At 39.8% G+C, this 21,698-nt stretch overlaps 1 protein-coding gene across 1 annotated transcript in view; it reads right to left on the reverse strand.

Annotated features, from left to right (window-relative positions):
• Positions 1-1,909: 1,909 nt before the first annotated feature.
• Positions 1,910-21,698, reverse strand: part of HEATR3 (HEAT repeat containing 3) — a gene marked incomplete at both ends in the record, with an annotated part of 35,274 nt that continues 15,485 nt past the window's right edge. Inside the window, 6 exons of the mRNA XM_079723433.1 lie at positions 1,910-2,032; positions 4,818-4,994; positions 8,094-8,237; positions 13,286-13,374; positions 19,770-19,906; positions 21,331-21,413. Coding sequence (XP_079579559.1) covers positions 1,910-2,032; positions 4,818-4,994; positions 8,094-8,237; positions 13,286-13,374; positions 19,770-19,906; positions 21,331-21,413 — 753 coding nt within the window. The remainder of the gene's footprint in view (positions 2,033-4,817; positions 4,995-8,093; positions 8,238-13,285; positions 13,375-19,769; positions 19,907-21,330; positions 21,414-21,698) is intronic.

Below are 21,698 nucleotides of genomic sequence, written 5' to 3' on the forward strand. Positions count from 1 at the left end.
ACGAGATATCATCTCACACCAGTCAGAATGGCCATCATCAAAAAATCTAGAAACAATAAATGCTGGAGAGGGTGTGGAAAAAAGGGAACACTCTTACACTGCTGGTGGGAATGTGAATTGGTACAGCCACTATGGAGAACAGTATGGAGGTTCCTTAAAAAACTACAAATAGAACTACCATATGACCCAGCAATCCCACTACTGGGCATATACCCTGAGAAAACCATAATTCAAAAAGAGACATGTACCAAAATGTTCATTGCAGCTCTATTTACAATAGCCCGGAGATGGAAACAACCTAAGTGTCCATCATCGGATGAATGGATAAAGAAGATGTGGCACATATATACAATGGAATATTACTCAGCCATAAAAAGAAACGAAATTGAGCTATTTGTAATGAGGTGGACAGACCTAGAGTCTGTCATACAGAGTGAAGTAAGTCAGAAAGAGAAAGACAAATACCGTATGCTAACACATATATATAGAATTTAAGGGGAAAAAAATGTCATGAAGAACCTAGGGGTAAAACAGGAATAAAGACACAGACCTACTTGAGAATGGACTTGAGGATATGGGGAGGGGGAAGGGTAAGCTGTGACAAAGCGAGAGAGAGGCATGGACATATATACGCTACCAAACGTAAGGTAGCTAGCTAGTGGGAAGCAGCCACATAGCACAGGGAGATCAGCTCGGTGCTTTGTGACCGCCTGGAGGGGTGGGATAGGGAAGGTGGGAGGGAGGGAGACGCAAGAGGGAAGGGATATGGGAACAGATGTATATGTATAACTGATTCACTTTGTTATAAAGCAGAAACTAATAAAAAAAATACCTTATTGCACATTTGAAAGTTGCTGAGAGAGTCGATGCTAAAGGTTCTTATCACAAGGAAAACAAATGTATGTGAGGTGATGGACGTTAACTAACGTTAAGTCCTGTGCTGGGTATTGGGCCTTTTAACAGGTCAACTGAGATCTACAGTGGGTAAATTTTCAAATCTCCAACAACTCCTCTGACCAGGCAAATGGATAGACAACAGACCTGGTCCAGGGGCCCCACTCCAACAATGATGTGCACTGAAACTCCCTCTCTTTGCTCCACCTGCCACTGTACTACTTCAAGGACATTGATAGTAATGCTGGATATTCTTGCTATAAAGTCTTGTTTTTAATAGCACACATATATTCAAAGCAAGATCCATTAGCAAGCAAACACGCAGTAATAGGATTATCTGACATTTTAAAAATGATTTTCCAAGACACAAAGCTTTCAATTTAAAAGTTATTTATTAAAAAACATATTCTTCCAATTCTGATTTCATATCAAATTAAATAAGGAGTGATGCTCCAAAGCAGTATCCGATCAGATCCTTTTGTACAGAGGACGATGATGACCTCATGAGCTCATTAGCTAGTAGTCTGCTAAATAGTGGTATATGACTCCAGCTCGCTCCCCTCTTCACAAAAGGTAAGCATAATTGATATACTTCATACCAAAAAAAATTTATAAAGCTTGTCTTCATATTTCAGTTAAAGATTCAGCTAATATAAAATGATAATGGCTCTAAAGAACATCCAAGCAATGCTCTGCATTTTCCTTTTTTGCAAAATTCAAGGAAAACATGACTGTTTGGAAGTGTCTTCACTGCTCGTGAAGAAGCACCTGAGATTTCCTTGTGTCTCCACTCTTCTTGTTTCCAGTGATGAAAACATGCTGGAAACATTTCTGAGAGCACTAGAAATGCCACACAGATCCCAGAGCTTTAAAGTTTCTGACAGGTTCTGGAGTTTTTATGAACTTCATATTAGTGTACACGCATTAAAAAATGACTTTCAGGAACACACACACTGAAAGGAAACCCTCTAGTATTCTTCAGCTTTGAACGCTTTGAGGCGAGGACTGGTCTCTTTCAAGTAGTCAGTTTTTTCTCAACAGTTTCTTGATAAGCGACAAACCTTCTCAAGTTCATCTTCACGTTGTCGAGAACACACAGCTGATCTGGACTGTATTTAGCTCTCCCTTCTTTCCGTATCTGCCAAAAAAATATCATATGTGGTTTGGTATATATCACTAATTCCTTTAAATAAGAAAGCATTTAATTTGCGGTGTATTTATTTTTAGAACAAACAGCAGTCAGATTTTGGTGAAACATTTTCACTTCCAAGGTGATGGAACACAGTACATTAGCCATAATAAAGATAAATTAAGATTGTGCACCTTTTAAATGATAGTTACAAGAACAACTGAATTGTAGACTTTAAAAGAATGAGTTGTATGGTATGTGAACTATACCTCACCTCTAATCCAGAGCCATGGTTCTCAAATTTTAGCATCTGGAAGGCTTGTTAAAAAACAGACTGGTGGGCCTATCCACACAGTTTCTGATTTTCAGTAGGTCTGGAGCTGGGCCTGAGAATCTGAATTTGTAACAAGTTACCAGTTGATGCTGGCGCTGCGGATACAGGACACTTTTGAGGACAGCTGCTCTAAAGAAGTTTTTTGGTAAAATGCATTGTATTGTGTTTAGATGCAATTTGGGGCTAAATATATACCAAACAGCCTTTAATGCAACTGTGGCTTCATTTACAAAGGAGCTTCATATAAAAAACTACATGCTGCCATTCTGGCTAACAGAGAAATTTCGTCAGGGCTTTATAGCTTTGAGAAAAGAAAAACAATTAAATATCACCACCACTGCAATGCATATTAAGTAGGAAAATCAATCAGAACAATGGACATTCCAGAGGTTAGAGGTTACTTTCCTAGTTCACAGTTTACTTCACTGCTCTCTAAGCATTCGCTTCTACAGAGTTTGATGACTCAACTGCATCTGCTTTCCTTGCAGCTGCAGGGAAAGGGGATATTTTCTCTTTACCATGCAGACTGCTTTTTCAGAAGTTTAAAGGGCCTGTGATCTTTAAGAACAACGTGGACACCCTCCAGGTACTGGTATGGAAATGTCTCTAGGAGACAGTGTTAAGTAAAAGCACATAAAGTGCAGGAATGTGAATATATTATACTACCTTTTGGATAATAAAGGGGGAAAATACTAAGGTGCATTTGTCTTTGCTTAGAGAAACACCATTCAATCTGGTTACCCATGAGACAGGGAACAGTTGGGAATAAAACTTCTCAGTGCTTAAAAAATAAACACTAGGCCGTGGGGACCGGGGTGGGTAAAACGGGTGAAGGTGGTCAAAAGGTACACACTTCAGTTCCAGCTGACCCCTGAACAATGCAGTGGTTAGGGCGTCAACTCCCCACCCCCCCAGTCAAAAATCTGGGTATAAGTTTACTGTTGGCCACGGATTCAACCAACTGCGGATCATGTAGTACTGTAGTATTTACCACTGAAGAAAATCTGTGTATTTAAGTGGATCTGCCCCGTGTTACTCAAGGATCAACTGTATAAGAGAAATAAGTCCTGGGGATGTAATGTATAGCAAGGTGATGACAGTTAACAACACTGTACTATATATCTGAAAGTGACTGAGAGAGTAGATCTTATAAGTTTTCATTACAAGAAAAAAAATTTGTAACTATGTGTGGTGATGAATGTTAACTAAACTTATTGTGGTAATCATTTTGCAATATATACATATATCAAATCATTATGTTGTATACCTAAAACTAACACTATATGTCAATTACATCTCAAAACAAAACAAAACCCAAACAAACAAACAAACAAAACTACAGGCTTAAACAAAGCATAATTAAGAGTAAACTGATCAATTTTCCCCCCTCAAGACTAAAGTCACCTACTGGTGAAGCTTAACTCAATAAGTGTCAGCCACTATCACTACATTTTTGAATGTGGGATGCCAAAACATGAAAATGTTAAAAACAAACCAATTATTAATGTTCCTAAACTAATACTGATGTAACTATGACACAGAATGTGCATGGCATGTGCTGCTATTTTTTTCTTCTGCAAAAGAAAACTATTTTTTATGCCTTAAAAAAAAATTCAAAAAGTTTAAATTTCTAAACATACAATCACATTCACCTAAAAACTTATCTCAGAGTTCTGGCCACAGGAACTGAATTCTGCCTTAGAAGCTTGTTAGTGAAAAGAAACACATATTGGAAAGCAACAAAAGAAAGCTACTTTTCCATTAAAGCCTCTATTCTCTTGACAAAGCTTTAAAAGCAAAAGTTTAATTTAAAATGTAAAAGCAAAAAATACAAATATTTTTATTTCTCAAAATGAAATAGAGATTTAGATAAGAGGAGAATTGATAAACTTACATTTGTGGACATGTGATCAAATGCTGTTTTTAAAATTTCTGGCTGCCTTCCCCCAACCACTAAAACAGTTTTTGAACATTATTTTTTTGACTCAAAGTTAGCTTTGATGCTTCTGATGAATCAATCAATCAATCAATCAATAAAAGGGCAAATGAAGGTAGCTACGTTCTCCATTACAGGCCAGCTTGGAGTTTGTTTGCCTTTTTTTCAGAGCACCAAAAGGAAATATTCGTAACAATGAAATCAGCCTATAATGCATTACATGATATAAAATAAATTTAACATGTCTATGAAAGTGCTTTGCAGGCCAGACTGTAGTGCTTACACATAAGCATTGTAACATTTCTAAACCGCTGCAGAAAGAGGAACGTGTTGACACCATTTTGGCTCACGTCACAGTGATTCAACAGAAAGGGAGACTGAGCCCTGACTCAGCCAACAAGCGTTTACACAGAACTGGGGATGAAGTGCTATATGAATCACTGAGATTGCACGGAGGGAACCACACACACCCTCCTCCCATAGAATGCTGAGACTGCAGCATTTCTAAATAAAATGCTACATACCTTCATTTTGAAGACTGGCTGGAATTCTTTCAGAGCAGATAACAATTTAATTTGAACTGAGGCCCTTTCAGCTTCTTTACCATCTGCAAAAACATCAAAGAGGGCATCCAAAGCCTCTCCTGCTACTACAAGGGAGGGATCTTTGGTGGCAACCTCAAGCAGAAAGCACCCGATGGTCTGGAGACAGCAAAACACAGTTATCATCCAATATCCTAAGTCAGCTTTCAAAATAAGTACTAACTCTAAAGGTGACAACAATTCACGCATAAAATTTTACATAAAAATGCTAGGGAGGGACTTTCCTGGCAGTCCAGTGGTTAAAACTCTGTACTTCTACTGCAGGGGGCGTGGGTTTGATCCCTGGTTGAGGAACTAAGATCCCACAAGCCATGCAGTGTGGCCAATAAATAAATGTTAGGGAAAAATTAAAACTTTAAAAAGATCAAAGGCAACACATATTTATAAAAATACCAAGTATAACATAAGCAAGATAAATTTAAAATCTTAGAGTTTATATTCCTAAATAAAATGAATTAAGATCCATAAATGATATATGAAAGACAGATATTAGAAGTTATTAAAATTTCCCTTCTATCTCCATCAAAAAGGCTTTTCCCATGGTGTCAAAATGCATATAAATATTATCTGTAACAAAAAACCCCGCTTTTTAAATTACATGAAAAACACTCTAATTAAAAAAATAAAGAGCACATAATCTCATTTTGCATCACTGTGATGATTTTTAACATCTACCCATTTTTTTCACAATTAGCTAGCTAATGAACGGACCATTTCCAACCTGCAAAGAATTGTTTAAGAGTAAAGTTATTTTATTTTGGCTGTTCTGCTTCACACTTTATGTCTTAAGGGCGATGTGCACATCTGGTATTACGGGTGGGAGAGTGGAAATGCTGAGTCCAGGGCTTCCCTGGTGGCGCAGTGGTTGAGAATCCGCCTGCCAATGCAGAGGACACGGGTTCGAGCCCTGGTCTGGGAAGATCCCACATGCCGCGGAGCAACTAAGCCCGTGTGCCACAGCTACTGAGCTACCGAGCCTGCGCTCTAGAGCCCACAAGCCACAACTACTGAAGCCCGTGTGCCTAGGGCCCCGTGCTCCGCAACAAGAGAAGCCACCGCAATGAGAAGCCTGCACACCGCAACAAAGAGTAGCCCGTGCTCACCGCAACCAGAGAAAAGCCCGCGCACAGCAACTAAGACCCAACGCAGCCAAAAATAAAATAAAATAAAATAAAATAAATTTAAGAAATGCTGAGTTCAAACTCCAGCTCTACCGTAAATAATGGGGTGACTCCGGGACAGTCCCGTTACCCACTCTGGGCCTCAATTTTCTCATCTGAATATAAGTGGTCTAGATAACCTCTAGGATAGTATTAAAATTTAGTATCTTATCACGTAACATGAAATATACAGCATCACCTATGAAGTAGTTTTACCGAAAAGATTAAATCTGAATCTAACCTAGCTTTTAGATCTAACTTCCATCTTGCGGGAGATTCAGAGGATAAAGGAACAAACTTAACACCGCAAGGAAGCAATCAGACAAATCCAGAAGGCTGAACATTATGAGCCAACCAACCCAGGAGCTGAGGAAAAAACAGGTGTTGGGAGGTGGTGCTAGGAGGAGCCCAGCTCTACATAAAGAGAGGCTTAGAAGACCCCAAAACAAGCACAATGTGTAGACTTTACTTAGATCCTGGTTTAAACAAACTATCCACAAATAGATATTTTTGGAACAACTGGAAAGTTCTGAATATGGACCAGGTATTAGAAATATTAAGAAATACTGTTAATTGTGTACAGCATAATGGTGGTTATATAAGAGAGTGTCCCTCTTTTTAAGACATGCGTACTGAACCCATAGCGGCAAAATACCAGGATGTCTTTACTTTAACACACTCAGCAGAGGAACTACTTGAAGTATATATGATAGAAAACTAGGAATTCTTAAATACGCTTGATGGCTATACAAAAATTTACTGTACTTGCTACTTTTCTTCATGCTTGAAAATGTGACTAAATAAAAATATTTTAGAAATCTTATGTTATGCCTGAGAAAAACTCGCTGTTCCCCTAAAGTGGACCTTGGACCTTACAGTCTAAAGGGGTGGGAAGTGATCATACCTACACATGCTCATCGGTATATGGGTACACGTACAGAGCCACACAGCCATGCTCTCTCACTTGGTGTCTATATATCAAAATCCCTGGAATGACACAGAAGAGATGGGTAACAGTGGCTACCTCTCTAGAGCGGAACTGGGGGACAGGATGTTTAGGAGTGGAGATGTGTCTTTGCACTATAGATTCTTTTCTACTTTCCTAAATGTTTTGCTATATGCATGTATCACCATTTCAAAATAAGCTTCTAAAAAATACCAGTCACATTGTTTAGCTCTTAGCAAGTTAAGAAATACTTTATAATAATCAGTTTATAATCCATTATCAGCAATCTACACTTCAGCAATTATGATTAGCACAACAAAGGGTAATTTTACTATTACTGTTCTTTTACTTACTAGGCTGTATCTCTGGCAGTGCAGTTCCTAAGCAACTTGTTGAGATAAAGTGCTGGAAGCAAACATGCTGAGTGAGTTCCTAGTGTGCTGGCACTACCAGAGTTGCTGCTTAAAATTTATGAGAGGTCTTAGGATGAACTGGGTGGCTTTGTGCAGAATGCACTACAGCCTGGTGTGCTGAGGAAACTGTCTGGACTGTTCCTTCATCAGTAGGAGAATACAACATGTACACATTTAACGCAACAGCAAAGGCAGAGGCATCTTGAACAACTTTGAACCTTGGCCTTCCACTGAAGACAAATTTATTTTTGATAAAGCATCTCTGGAGTAAAGTTAAATGGCAAAATGCGACAACTCTTCAAGTACCTACCTGATTCATGGAGTTAGATTAAGCCAAGGGGTATATTTTAATAATATACCTTAGTAAGCAACTTTTCTTTTTCTTGCAATATATATATATATATATATATATATATATATATATATATATATATTAGTTTTATTTTTTGGCTGTGCCGCACGGTAGGCGGGATTTTAGTTCCCTGACCAGGGAGCAAACCCATACCCCCTGCACTGGAAGCTTGGAGTCTTAACCACTGGACCGCCAGAGAAGTCCCCAGTAAGCAACTTCTTGATATGATTTCTTCTCATGAAGTCCACAGAAGTTTTTAAAATCCCACACCAATCATCACTCTTCTCCCATTTCTAATGATTTAGGTCGGAAGCATATTGTTTTTACCTTAAGAGTGTCAAGTGTGCCATCTTCTTTGGCTAGGACGCTGCCAGTGATTCCTAAAATACTAACCACATTTACCCTCACCCCAACATTACTACTATGGATGCCTGCTCTGCATAGTGTCAACAGCTGGTCGGGAGTCATGCACTGTTGAAAGAGAAGGAGAGAGGATTTAGCATGTTAAACTCAGCCAATTCCAACAGCATGTGCAACGGGATTGGCAGGAGTCTCTTCTACAAGAGGCATGATGCTACAAGTGACACAAGCTCTCAGGGGAGAAGTTATTACATATTCTCATCACTCATTAATAACGCTGGTAACTCTGAACTAGGACGAGGCCTGCTCATGTCACTGTCACCACTTACTCTATTCCATGGCTGTAAGCCTGTAAAAGAACCTTCAGTTCCTATTTGTCTCATTTGAAGACTTTCATTCAGAGGCACACAGACCAAAGAGATTCTCATTTCTTCTTTTCAACGTGGATCATAAAAAATGTAAATAGGATCATGCAGCTTTAATAAAAATGGGCTGAAATCTATACAAGGTAAGAACTGACTCTGAGATTTGTGCGTTATGGTAAATTATTAAAGATTGTAAAACCCATTAAATTATATAGTGCTTCCACCAAGTAGTGATAATTTTCATTTTAAGCTGATGTGAACACACACGTGGACACAGGTATCACAAGAGAGTGCGAATGTCACTTTCTCTTTCATAGAAACTGAGGGTCAGAAGTTATGTTTTCGTTTTTTTTTTAGAAGTTATGTTCTTGAAAAAAATTCTCAAATATACAAAGAGAAAAAATTTAAAGAGTATATATTAGAGGCCAACATCATGTGCTATATTTAACAGTAAAACACCAGAGACTTCCCATTAAACTCTGGAACAGGGCCAAGTCTGGGTTGGCACTGCTCTAGAGGTGTGGCCATGCAATGACTAAGGACGGAAGGAAGACAGGCCACCAGAGGGAAGGAGGCCCAAGAACTGTGAAGCCAGGTTCCTGGGAAGAGCATCCACGTGGATTCTGAAATCACCTAGAATCACGACGGGACCAGTGAAAAGTAACAGAGCCCAACAGCAGGAATCTTCAAGGAACGAGGGGCACCCTTGGGGATGGTGGGTGACAGTAACCAAGAGAGGTGGGGTGGTGTGGTCTAGTGACATGGTACTCAGAACTGGAGGATTTTAGAAAGGAAGCAGTGAGGACGGTTTAGAACTGTAGTTCTCAAACTTCAGAGTGCATGACAATCACCTAGAGAACTTGTTAAAACACAGACGTCTCTGGGCCCCTCCCCAGAGTTTCTGCTTCCGTAGACTGGGGGCAAAGCCCTAGGATTTGCCCTTATACACAAAGAGGAAAAAGACCACGGACCCGATAGCAAAACTGGCAAAAGATGGGAAAAGTTACAGAAAAAGAAATGCAAAGGCCCTTAAAACACATGAAAAGATGTCCAACCTCCTCACAGTAAGAGAAATGCAAATTAAAATTGGGATATAATTTCTCACCCATCAGACCACTTAAAATCCAACATTTTGACAACATATTCTTCTGGTGAGGCTCTGGCAGAACAGGCACTCTCAAATGCTGCTGGTGGAGATTCGAAATGGCTCAGACTCTAGGGAGGGGTCTACAGCAATACCCAGAGCAAAGTTACAAATCCATCCGTTCTCTGAGCCGGCAAGCCCAATTCTAGGAATCGATCCCAAAGACACAGTGGCAAAAACACAATAGAACTTCTGTAAAAAGGCTATTCACTGCAGTTCTATTTGTAATAGCAAAAGATTGGAAACAACTAAAATATCCATCGATGCAGACATGTTGAATATGGAATATGTACACAATGGAGTGATATGAAGCTGTAATAAAGAAATGAGAAACATGCCTATGATGATTAATAAGGGAGAAGAGCAAAGTACAGAAGCACTACTTTTAAGAAAAGGAGTGGGGCTTCCCTGGTGGCGCAGTGGTTGAGAGTCCGCCTGCCGATGCAGGGGACACGGGTTCGTGCCCCGGTCCGGGAAGATCCCACATGCCGCGGAGCAGCTGGGCCTGTGAGCCATGACCGCTGAGCCTGCGCGTCCGGAGCCTGTGCTCCGCAACGGGAGAGGCCACAGCAGTGAGAGGCCCGCGTACCGCAAAAAAAAAAAAAAGAAAAGGAGTGAAATACAAATACATACATATTTTGCTTATGTTTTCCAAAAAAGAACAATAGAATGATAAACTAAAAAATCAAAAAGGATGATTACCAATGGCACAAAGGAAAGAACAGGGGCAAAGGGACAGAAGCTGGACTTCTCTAAACATATACATATACATATTCTTTTGGGGGATAAAATATACGTAAACCTTACCATTTCAACCATATTTAAAAGTACAGTTCAGGGGCAGTAAGTACAGTACATTCACACTGTTGTGCAACCAACCATCACCACCATCCATCCCCAGAACTTCTTCATTGTTCCATACTGCAACCCTGTACCCATTAAACAATGTCTCCCCACAAACCCCACCCTCACCCCAACCCCTGGTAACCACTGTTCTACTTTCTGTCCCAAAAATTTAACTACTCTAGGTCCCTCATAAGAGGATTCATACAATACTTGTCCTTTTGTGTCTTTCGTTTAGCATAATGTCTTCAAGGTTCATCCATGCAGTAGCATGTATCAGAATTTCATTCTTCTTTAAAGCTGAATACTATTCCATAGTATGTACATACCATATTTTTCTCTGAATATATCTTGTTTCAGTTTTAACTCTGAAACTGTGTAAATGTTTTATATAATTAAAAAATAAAAATTAAAGCAAACAAAAAATGCTTTAAAAAAAAAGCTGAAACGGGCTTCCCTGGTGGCGCAGTGGTTGAGAGTCCGCCTGCTGATGCAGGGGACATGGGTTCGTGCCCCGGTCCGGGAGGATCCCGCATGCCGCGGAGTGGCTGGGCCCGTGAGCCATGGCCGCTGAGCCTGCGCGTCCGGAGCCTGTGCTCCGCAACGGGAGAGGCCACAACAGTGAGAGGCCTGCGTACCGCAAAAAAAAAAAAAAAAGAAAAAAAAAAAAGCGGAAACAACTGAAGCTAAATTTATAACAAGCCACAAAGGGAACTTTTCAAGCAACTTTAAAACACAGTAATTTGTATAGTCCTAGAGGGATTTGTTTCCCTAAGGACATGAAGAATCACAAAGAAATCTTAAACTGCATTCAGTAGTGTTATTGTTAGTAATAATACCATTATTTTGAAATTATTAACTACATTCTGTAGGGTAAAGTAAATAATTAATAATGAGTTTTTAATGATGGTTTAAAAAACTGGTCATTTTTAGAGACTGCTAGGACACCAACTCATTATTCTAGAAAAAAGGGTAGGGAGGGAGAATCATACCCTATCTTTTTTGGTATGAAATTTATTTCAAAGTTACCAACTAATTGATGAAATAGGAAGTTTTTATTTATAGAAGAATCACAGCTAATAAATGCTTTAAAAGGAATGACAAAATTAGGATATCTCCATTTTGCAAACCCTAACGAAATAGTGGATCTATACAACAAAAATCACTGGTTGCTACAAGTGAATCCATTGATTAATCTTAACATCACTATTTTACAACAATATGTGATTTGTGATATAAAAGTAGAATATACATACAGCACTACGAATTATTTTTGCCTAAAAAATCTGATCCTGAATCTAATTAAGGCTCTAGACCTAGCTCTCAATTTATAGGAAATATGGGAGACAGAGGGACCTGTTAAATAACAACATTGTTAAAGAAGCCAAATCTGAGAATGGGGAAAATTCTTTAGGACAGATGACAGCATCTTCTTCTTCTTTTTTTTTTTTTTAAATATTATGGCATTTTCTATTTTTTAAAAAAAATTTATTTACTTTATTTATTTTTTATTTTTGGCTGCATTGGGTCTTTACTTTTGGGTGTGCGCGGGCTTTTCTCTGGTTGCGGCGAGCAGGGGCTACTCTTCGTTGCGGTGCGTGAGTTTCTCATTGCGGTGGCTTCTCCTGTTGCAGAGCACAGGCTCTGGGTGTTCGGGCTCAGTAGTTGTGGCTCACGGGCTCTAAAGTGCAGGCTCAGTAGTTGTGGTGCGCGGGCTTAGTTGCTCCGCGGCATGTGGGATCTTCCCGGACCAGGGCTCGAACCCGTGTCCCCTGCACTGGCAGGTGGATTCTCAACCACTGTGCCACCAGGGAAGCCCGATAGCTTCTCCAATGAATAAATAGTACGGGGAAAGGGGGGCAGGCAGGGGAAATGTTACAAATTCAGAGATTTAAGGATCTGTCAGTATACTAAAAACTACTGAATTGTATACTTTAAATGGGTGAACGGTATGGTATGTGAATTAAATCTCACTAACCCCGTTAAAATATATATATTTAAGAGACCAAAATATGTATTTTGGTCAACTAAGAACAATACATGGATCCTACTCAGATGCTGATTTGAACAAACCAATTGAAAAAAAAAAGACATTTTAAAAGCAATCAGGGAAAACTGAACTCAGACTGCATATCAAATGATAATTTTAAAACATCTGTTGATTTGGAGGGTTTGGGATAATGGTATTGCAGTTAAGTTTTTTAAAAGTTCATTTTCTGTCACAGACACATAATGAAGCACACAATAAAACATTCATGGGTGAAATAATATGATTTGCTTTAACTATTCCAAGAAGCTAAAACAGAAATGTAGGGAAAGTGAAAGAAACAAGAATGACAAGATGTTGGCAACCTGTTGACACCTGATGATAATGCTTTCAGGTAACAATACTATTATCTCTGCTTTTAGAAATGTTTGAAAATTTCCTTCATGAAAAGTAAAAAGTAAAAGTGATAAGGCACCTATCACAGAAGTGCAGACAGATCACTGTGGAGGATCTGGAGCACATGCCTGAAAATTTCTGTAATAAAATGTTTAAAAAAAGACAAATGATTTCCAGAGAAAATACTTACAACACAAATGCCAAACACATTGTATCAACTAAAAAACTGTGTATGTTTTGATGGGGGTGGTGGGGAGAAGGAAAGGATTTTACTTTTATACTTTCAGTACTTTTGTTTCCACTTTACAAGGATCATGCATTACTCTTTCAATAGAAATAAACACTTAAAAATAGTTAAGCAATAAATTTTGCCTCCGTAATATAGAATCTTTGCTAGTTTCATATAAAAATTTTAAAACCTTACCTGAGGAATGTTCTTGGAGGCCACTGTTTGCAAAAGGGCCCTCAAGGCACTACTTATGGCTTCTAAAAAGTCAACATGCTTAGCAAAATCTAAAACACAAAAGTGAAATAGAAATTTGTTTTTGTCTTTCTCTAAGAAGAGTTATTTTATAGAAAAAGAGTCAAAATAAAGCATGTTAAATGTTAATATACGCTACAATAATAAAAAATTTGATATTTAAGCCCAAACTGTGAACTGTATATTTTTTGAAAGATGACCACAATCAGGATAGTCCTGACAGTCCTTGACTTGTAGATGCTGGATTTTCATGTAACTCACACTTTAGCACATGATAAGCCTGAGCTAACCTTTGTAGACTGAATTCCGCTTTTCACAGACTGCTATCACGGTGCTGGGCAGACATAGGGTACAGTCATCTCCCAAGTCAGAGTGTTTCCTCGCCAACCCAAGCCCACTGCCCAGCCAAGAAGTGTTGCTTGTGCAGGGCCAGGCCACTATGCCTCTGGTTTTCAGTGGCTCCTGTGGTTTTTACTGATCCAACTTCCCCTTCCCACTCTTGCTCAGTTTTACTCTTTTCTTATTGTTCCTTCTTCCCACACAGGATAAACAGAACAACAGCAATAAACAATTATGCTAACACAGCCATATAGGAGGGTGAGGACCGCCTAGGTGAGCTGGCTCCCTAACCCCTTTGGTGGGAAGGGAAAGCGATTCATGTGGTGTGATAGGTTATATTTTCCAAAAATAGCCACAACAGGGCTTCCCTGGTGGCACAGTGATTAAGAATCCGCCTGCCAATGCAGGGGACACGGGTTCGAGCCCTGGTCCGGGAAGATCCCACATGCCGCGGAGCAACTACGCTCGTGCGCCACAACTACTGAGCCTGCGCTCTAGAGCCCGCGAGCCACAACTACTGAAGCCCGTGTGTCCTGAGCCCGTGCTCTGCAACAAGAGAAGCCAGCGCAATGAGAAGCCTGCACACCGCAACAAAGAGTAGCCCCAACTCACCGCAACTACAGAAAGCCGACATGCAGCAGCAAAGACCCAACACAGCCAAAAATAAAAAAACAAATAAATAAATTAATTTTTTTTTAAAAACCCAATAAATTGATTTAAAATTTTAAAAAAATAGCCACAACAGTATATCCAGTTCTGTATAATCTTGCAGAACCTTGCCACTTCCCATAAAGACTGTGGAGTCTATTTCCCCTCCCCTTGAACCTGGGTGGGACTTTGTGGCTTCTTCAACCAGGACAACATGTGAAAGTGACAGGCTAAGTGGTAAAAGGCATGACTTCCACCTGACTCACATGCCTTTGCCCTCTCCTCTCTCTGAACTCTCGCCCTTGGAACCCAGCCACCATATTATGGAAGCCCAGGTCACACGAAGGGGTCAGAGGTGGGTGTTCTGGCTGACAGCCCCAAACCAACTACCAGACATGTGAGTGAATAGGTCTCAGATGATTCTGGCTCCCAGTCTTCCAGCAGAGGCCCTAGGCTAGGGTTTCTCAACTTCAGCACTATGGACATTTTGGACCAGATAATTCTTTGTGGTGCATGTGGAGTCGCCTGTGCACTAGGATATTTAACAACATCTCTGGGCTCTACCCTCTAGATACCAGCAGCAACCCCCAAATTATAACAACAAAAAATGTCTCCAGACATTGACAAAAGTCCTTGGGGGCAAAAACTGCTGCCAGTTGAGAAACACTGGCCTAGACATCATGGGGTAGAGAAAACCATCTCCACTGGACCCTTTCTATATCCCTGACCCATAGAAACCATGAGAAATAGCACATGATTACTGCTGTTTTAAGCCACCAAGTTTTGGGGTGATTTGTTATATAGCAGTAGACACTTTGTCTTTCTCCTCTATGGTGCCCTTGGCCAAATAAAGATTCTGATGCCCCTTTCTGGGCTGCATGAGAGCAAGGCAGCTTCTGCAAAGACTGGAATCAAGGCTTGTTTTATCTTTCAGCTCTCTCATTTTCAGATATATGTTATGCACAGAGGTAGGGAATTCCTGTAAGTATCACAGAACAGATACTAGGATACTTTAGGATCAGACAGACCAGGGACAGAATCCAGCCTTTGACATTATGTGACCTCTCATGTTGGTCTCAGCCCAAGTGTTAGCTCCTCAAAGGGGCCTTTCCATACTAACTAGTGCAACACCTCATACCATTCTGCTTTTATGTTTTTCCTTCCTAGCCAAAATGACCTTAAACCTTTATTTATATGAAAATGCAAGCTCCATGAGCATGGCGGCCTTGCCTATCTTGTTTATGCCTGTATACCTTGGACCTAGAACAGTGCAAGGTATAAAGTAAGTCAATAAATAAATAGTGGTTAAAAGAAGGAACCCCCCTGAAAAAAGTTCCTAAACCTCTAAATCTCAGCGTCCTCATCAGGCAGGTGGAGTAATAAATGCCTAGCTCATAAAACCTAGTACCTAACAGGCCCTCGAAAATTGGTATAAAATTGTTACTATTAAACTTCCAAAAGTCACCATACTGGCTCTGAAAAGTAACTTATATTCGATTAAAGCTGTAAGTGTAGTCCTGGAAATCTGTCAACTGCACAAAAAACTATTAAACCATGTTATGAAGAACTAACTTGATACAAACTAGAACACATCTCAGTACCAATTTTTTTTCTATCCTCTGTTCTTAGGAAAATAACAATTACCTTAGATTCAAAATCCTAATCTAAACTACACTACTGTTTTACATTATGTGAAATTCATATTTTCCCTAAATTTGGATGATTTTTATTTAATTCACATTTCTGGTCATTTATCCAAATTAGGGAAGGAAGTTCAAACAACTCTGCCTTTCTGAGAAATTCTCAGTAAAAGGTCAAGACATGTGGTACTGTCAAAAGAAATTAAGTAAATGTCAAAAGAAGTTAAACAAAAGAGGTGATTCAAAATGTCTTTCCCCGCAACAACTTTGTACAGTATCTAAGAATTTGTAGCACACCTAAATGTAGGTAAACAGTCAACCCACAAGTAATCAAGCAGCAAATTATATTTAGGTGAATTCTGCAGACTGATTTTCAATGTTCTGATATGGAATAAAAAACATATCCCAGAATGGGTGCTACTACCATTCTAACTGTAATGAAAAAGAGCTTTCTGCTTCCCAAAATCTAGGGTAGCAGGGAATCCTAAATGATTTTAGAACCCATGTAATGGAACAAATGACAAACTGACCCAATCTGCAAATACAACATTGCTAAAAATTTCTTATGTTTTGAAGATCAATATTTTAAATGAAGGAGACAAAGATGCTGGTGTTTTGAACACAAGAACCAGACTCTACTAAAAACTTGCTCATTTCATCTCTGATGTCAGCCACAAATCTATGTAGGTATGTATCACAAATTTTTTTTTTTTTTTTTTTTTTTTTTTTTGCGGTACGTGGGCCTGTCACTGTTGTGGCCTCTCCCATTGTGGAGCACAGGCTCCGGACACGCAGGCTCAGCGGCCATGGCTCACGGGCCCAGCCGCTCCGCGGCATGTGGGATCTTCCCGGACTGGGGCACGAACCCGTGTCCCCTGCATCGGCAGGCGGACTCTCAACCGCTGTGCCACCAGGGAAGCCCTGTATCACAAATTTTGTAAGTATTCAGAACTGTATTTCAGCATCAAAACTAAAACAAGGGCTCCCCTGGTGGCGCAGCGGTTGAGAGTCCGCCTGCCGATGCAGGGGACACGGGTTCGTGCCCCAGTCCGGGAAGATCCCACATGCCGCGGAGCAGCTGGGCCCGTGAGCCATGGCCGCTGAGCGTGCGCGTACCGCAAAAAAAAAAAAAAAAAAACTAAAACAAGTTAAATACAATACAGCTGTACGATCCTCATACATTTAACTTTCAAACATGGTAACACAAAAAAGAGAAATGTAGCCCCATTCTCCCCACCAAATTCTTCAATAGCAGTTCACATTATCTATGTAGAGCTCATAGGGTTACACTATTTTATAAATCCCAAATATTTGGAAAGATTATACTAGAATAGTATAAATATAAGCAATTATCCTTTATCAAAAATTTCATTCTGATAAAAAGGTTATGTCTAGAATAGCTAGGAAATTGGACTTTATTTAAAATCTAAGTGTTTAATTATACTTTCTCACAATTAAGAAACTTTCCATTATTTCTCTAAGGCTCAGCTTGTTATAGTTTTCCTGTGATCTTTCCAGGTTAATAAATGTGCATGTACCAGTGACCAAGAATAGCCAGCTGAACTAGGAGAAACACACCTAAGTGTTTTCTGCATAGCAGAGGCACAGAATATGTGCACTTATTTCCAGTGAAATAAACTCTTCATGCTGGCAGGGAATCGGGCTTGTGGGACCTTGACTGGATTCTCATTGAGAAATGGCCCAGAGGAAAGAGATGGCAATTGTGAAACTAGGGCAGACAGGGTTCTCTCAGGTTAAGCAGGTCTTGGAAGCACTAAGAGATCTGGGTAGGTCCTGCTCGCCTGGGGGCCTAGCTGTGGACTCCCCTATTTGGCCCTGCTCATTGCAGGGAGCCCATGGGAATAGGTGGATGGGAGGGGGCATGAGCAATAGCCGTCTCCCCCAACCACCCCTCCACAGGACATCCTGCTGGGCCGACGGAAACCATCCCTCTTGCCCCCCACGCCATCCAGATCTCTTTAGGTTTATAAGGCTGGGAGAGAAATATAAAGCTATAGTCATCATTTGGCCAGCTCACAATGACCAGTCACCTCTGTACTCCAGAGCTGGCCCAGTACAGGCTTGGAACGGGAGTGGGGCTAACACTGCTCACATCCTGTTCGACATCCTGTCTTAGGTATGGCTGGGCATGTGGTTTTCACATGATGGCACCAGCTAAAGAATACACAGCGTGAGATCACTTGAAAACTCTGCCTGTTAACTGACAAATATTGATAACTATATAATGAGTTTCTAAATATTTACTTAATCTTTAAAAATTAATCTAGAACTTCTAAAACATGCACCATTAAATACACAGCACCTCTTCATAGAGTGCAAGATAGATGTCTTAAAGAATCAGAGACCGACTCTTGAAGGAATGCTTATACAGAAACTCGTATTTAGTCAAAAGTAACCATATTTTGATCTTCTAAGAGTTTCATCTCTTGGACTTAGTACTGTGTCTGAGAAGGGGAAATGTTAAACGTTTGGTACAGAAATAAGAGCAGATTCATATCTCCCATATTAACCCTCACTCCAGACATACATGCCGGATAGAGTAACGCGAGGAATTTTCCTTTACTATGTAAAATACCTCTATTTCCTTTCTCTGTCTTATTTGAGCTCCTATAGTTTAATGTGGCGAAGTTAAATGAGATTCTACTACAGTGAACTATGACAATCTGTTAGAAGAGCATGCATTATACACTGTACAGCTAGGTCATTTAAAAAGAACAGTTAACAAATTGCTTATATGTGGAATCTAAAAAATGATACAAATGAACTGATTTACAAAACAGAAATAGAGTCACAGATGTAGAAAACAAACTTAGGGTTACCAGGGGGAAGGCGGGGGGAGGGATAAACTGGGAGATTGGGACTGACATATACACACGACTATATATAAAATAGATAACTAATAAGGACCTACTGTATAGCACGGGGAACTCTTCTCAATACTCTGTAATGACCTACATGGGAAAACAATCTAAAAAAGAGTGATATATGTATAACTGATTTACTTTGTTGTACAGCAGAAACTAACACAACACTGTAAATCAACTATACTCCAGTAAAAATTAAAAAGAACACCTAACTAACTAATGTGCAGTATCTCTCTAGGTTTCTGCGTACAAATGAAATTAATCCATATCAGATACCTGTAACTTAGAGATTCAGCTTATACCATGCAAAGGTATTTGAAGAAAGACATGTGTTAGAAAAAAAGCAAGGTGTAGAACTGTGTGTATGGTAGTCCATCATCTGCCTTAAAAATACACATACATACTTTTGTATCGAGAATCTCTCTGGAAGAATACACAAGAAACCGGTAACAGTGACCAATTCTGGGAGAGGAACTGGGTAGTGTGAGAAAAAGGAGGGAGGCTTTCCACTTTATGTGCTCTCAAACCTTGTGAATTCTGTCATACACATCTGTAGCACCCAATCAAATGTAAATCAAACGATTTTATATTTAAGAAGAAAACTAAAGAATAGAGAATTACCCGAATATCTTAATGAACCCTAATATTTATGATATTTGTGATGCAGCCTTAATTGTCCTGACGTAACTGGATGCAAGCAATTTTAATGAAAAAGAAAAATATACCCCAGAGGCCTGCCTGCACACTTTGTTTTGACTCTATACCACCGGCAACTATAAATATATGACTGCTACCGTCTGGGAAAGGCTTCTGCAGGTTGGATGAGAGACTGTATAATTACAAACTCCAAGTTCCTGGCCCTTCAAAATTCTGCTCCATCCCAGTCGTTTTTCACAATAAGGCCTAAATATTTACCTGGCTGAGAGAAAAGCAGTTGTGACAGATGCTGTGCAAGTGTCTGAAGGGCTGCAGGTCCTCCCAGATGGTCCACATCCAGGAGGGAGACAAGGCTCTGGAGACACACGAGGGCTCTGCATTGTATAGTGCTCATTCTGCAAAGGAAGAGAGAGAATGCTGTCTGTTCCTCTCACAGTAACCCAGCGGAATTCAGCAGTGACCTTGAAACTAAGTGTCAGATTCTGACAGCGACCATCTGTAAGCAGAAGGAGGTCTAGGCCAGTGAGCAAGGATTCTTAAAGTGAACTGTCAATCCTACCAGATCAAACTGCTTGAGCACTCAAGGCCTCTGAGGCACAGCTCATTTACAAGTCACATGGAATCTGCTTGAGAAAAATTTCTATGCATGGCAGCATCTTTAAAATTATTTTTAATTGTGAAATATGACATACATAAAGCGCTCAACGAATATACAGAGTTTAATGGTTTACAGAGCAAACACCTGTGCATCTAGGTAGGAAATAAACAATGCTAGCACTATTTAAAGGACATGGAAGCAACCTAAATGTCCAACGACAGATGAATGGATAAAGAAGATGTGGCATATTTATACAATGGAATATTACTCAGACATAAAAAAGGATGAAATAATGCCACGTGCAGTAACATGGATGGACCTAGAGATGATCATACTAAGTGAACTAAGCCAGAAAGACAAACATCATATGATACCGCTTATAGGTGGAAACTAAAAAAAAAAAAAAGATACAAATGAACTTATTTACAAAACAGAAGTAGACCCACAGACATAGAAAACAAATTTATGGTTGCCAAAGGGGAACGGGGGGGAGTGATAAATCAGGAGTTTGGGATTAACATACACACACTACTATATATAAAACAGATAAGCAACAAGAACCTACTGTATAGCACGGAAAACTATAGGGTAATAACCTATAAGGGAAAAGAATCTGAAAAAGAATACATATATATCTGAAACACTTTGCTATACACCTGAAACAAACACAACACTGTAAATCAACTATACTTCAATTAAAAAAAAAAAAAGAAAAGAAACGCTGCTAGCGCCCTCACGGCCCACCTGTCCCTTCCCTATCACGCCCCACCTCCTTGACCCCAAAGGTCACCACTCTCCAGACTTTTACAGCAGATATTTCCTTGCTTTTCTTTACAGGTTTACCACCTATGTATGCATCACTAAATGAAACAGTTCAGTGTCAGTGTGCTAGTTCAGATTTTTTATTGCTGTATGTGTTAATCTAATGTGTTAAGAAGTAGCTCAGCTGTATGTATTCTACTGTATGATTATGTCAGCATTTATTTATCCATTCTGCCACTGATGGACATTGAGGTTGTTTCCAAGTTGGGGCAACTGTGAACCACACTGCTATGTGCACTCTCCTGTCTTAGTGAACATATGGGCACACTTCTCCAGGGAACATACACAGGACACAGGGGGAGAGATCTTGAGGGGGGAGTTGGCATCTTCCATTTAATGGTCCATCATTTCATATAATAACATAATGACAAATGGTTTTGAAAATAGAAAAGTTCTTACTTTCTAATCAAAGGTTTCCAACTGGGGTTCCTAGAACACACGTCAACTGCAGTGCTGTTTGGAAAGGCAGTTTTCTCAAAAATCTAAATTTAAAAAAGAAGTAAGGCAAAGGTTAAAGAGTAGGGTTTTTACACGATTCCTTTATAAAATCCCAACATGTGACTTCAAAGTGAGATGGTCAGGCTTGATAAAGAGGTACTCAGGAATTCTGAACAGCCCACCTCCAGTGCTGTTCATTGTTTTGTTTCCCAGATCTTATCAATTACCCACACCTGGCAGTATTAGCGTACTTCTTTTGCACACAGAAGGAACAGCTTTCTTCAGCCTTCCCTGTGCTCTAGAATGAGTCTGGACTGAAAACAGATTAC

This window comes from Hyperoodon ampullatus (genome assembly GCF_949752795.1).
Source record: "Hyperoodon ampullatus genome assembly, chromosome: 18".
Lineage (NCBI taxonomy): Eukaryota > Metazoa > Chordata > Mammalia > Artiodactyla > Ziphiidae > Hyperoodon > Hyperoodon ampullatus.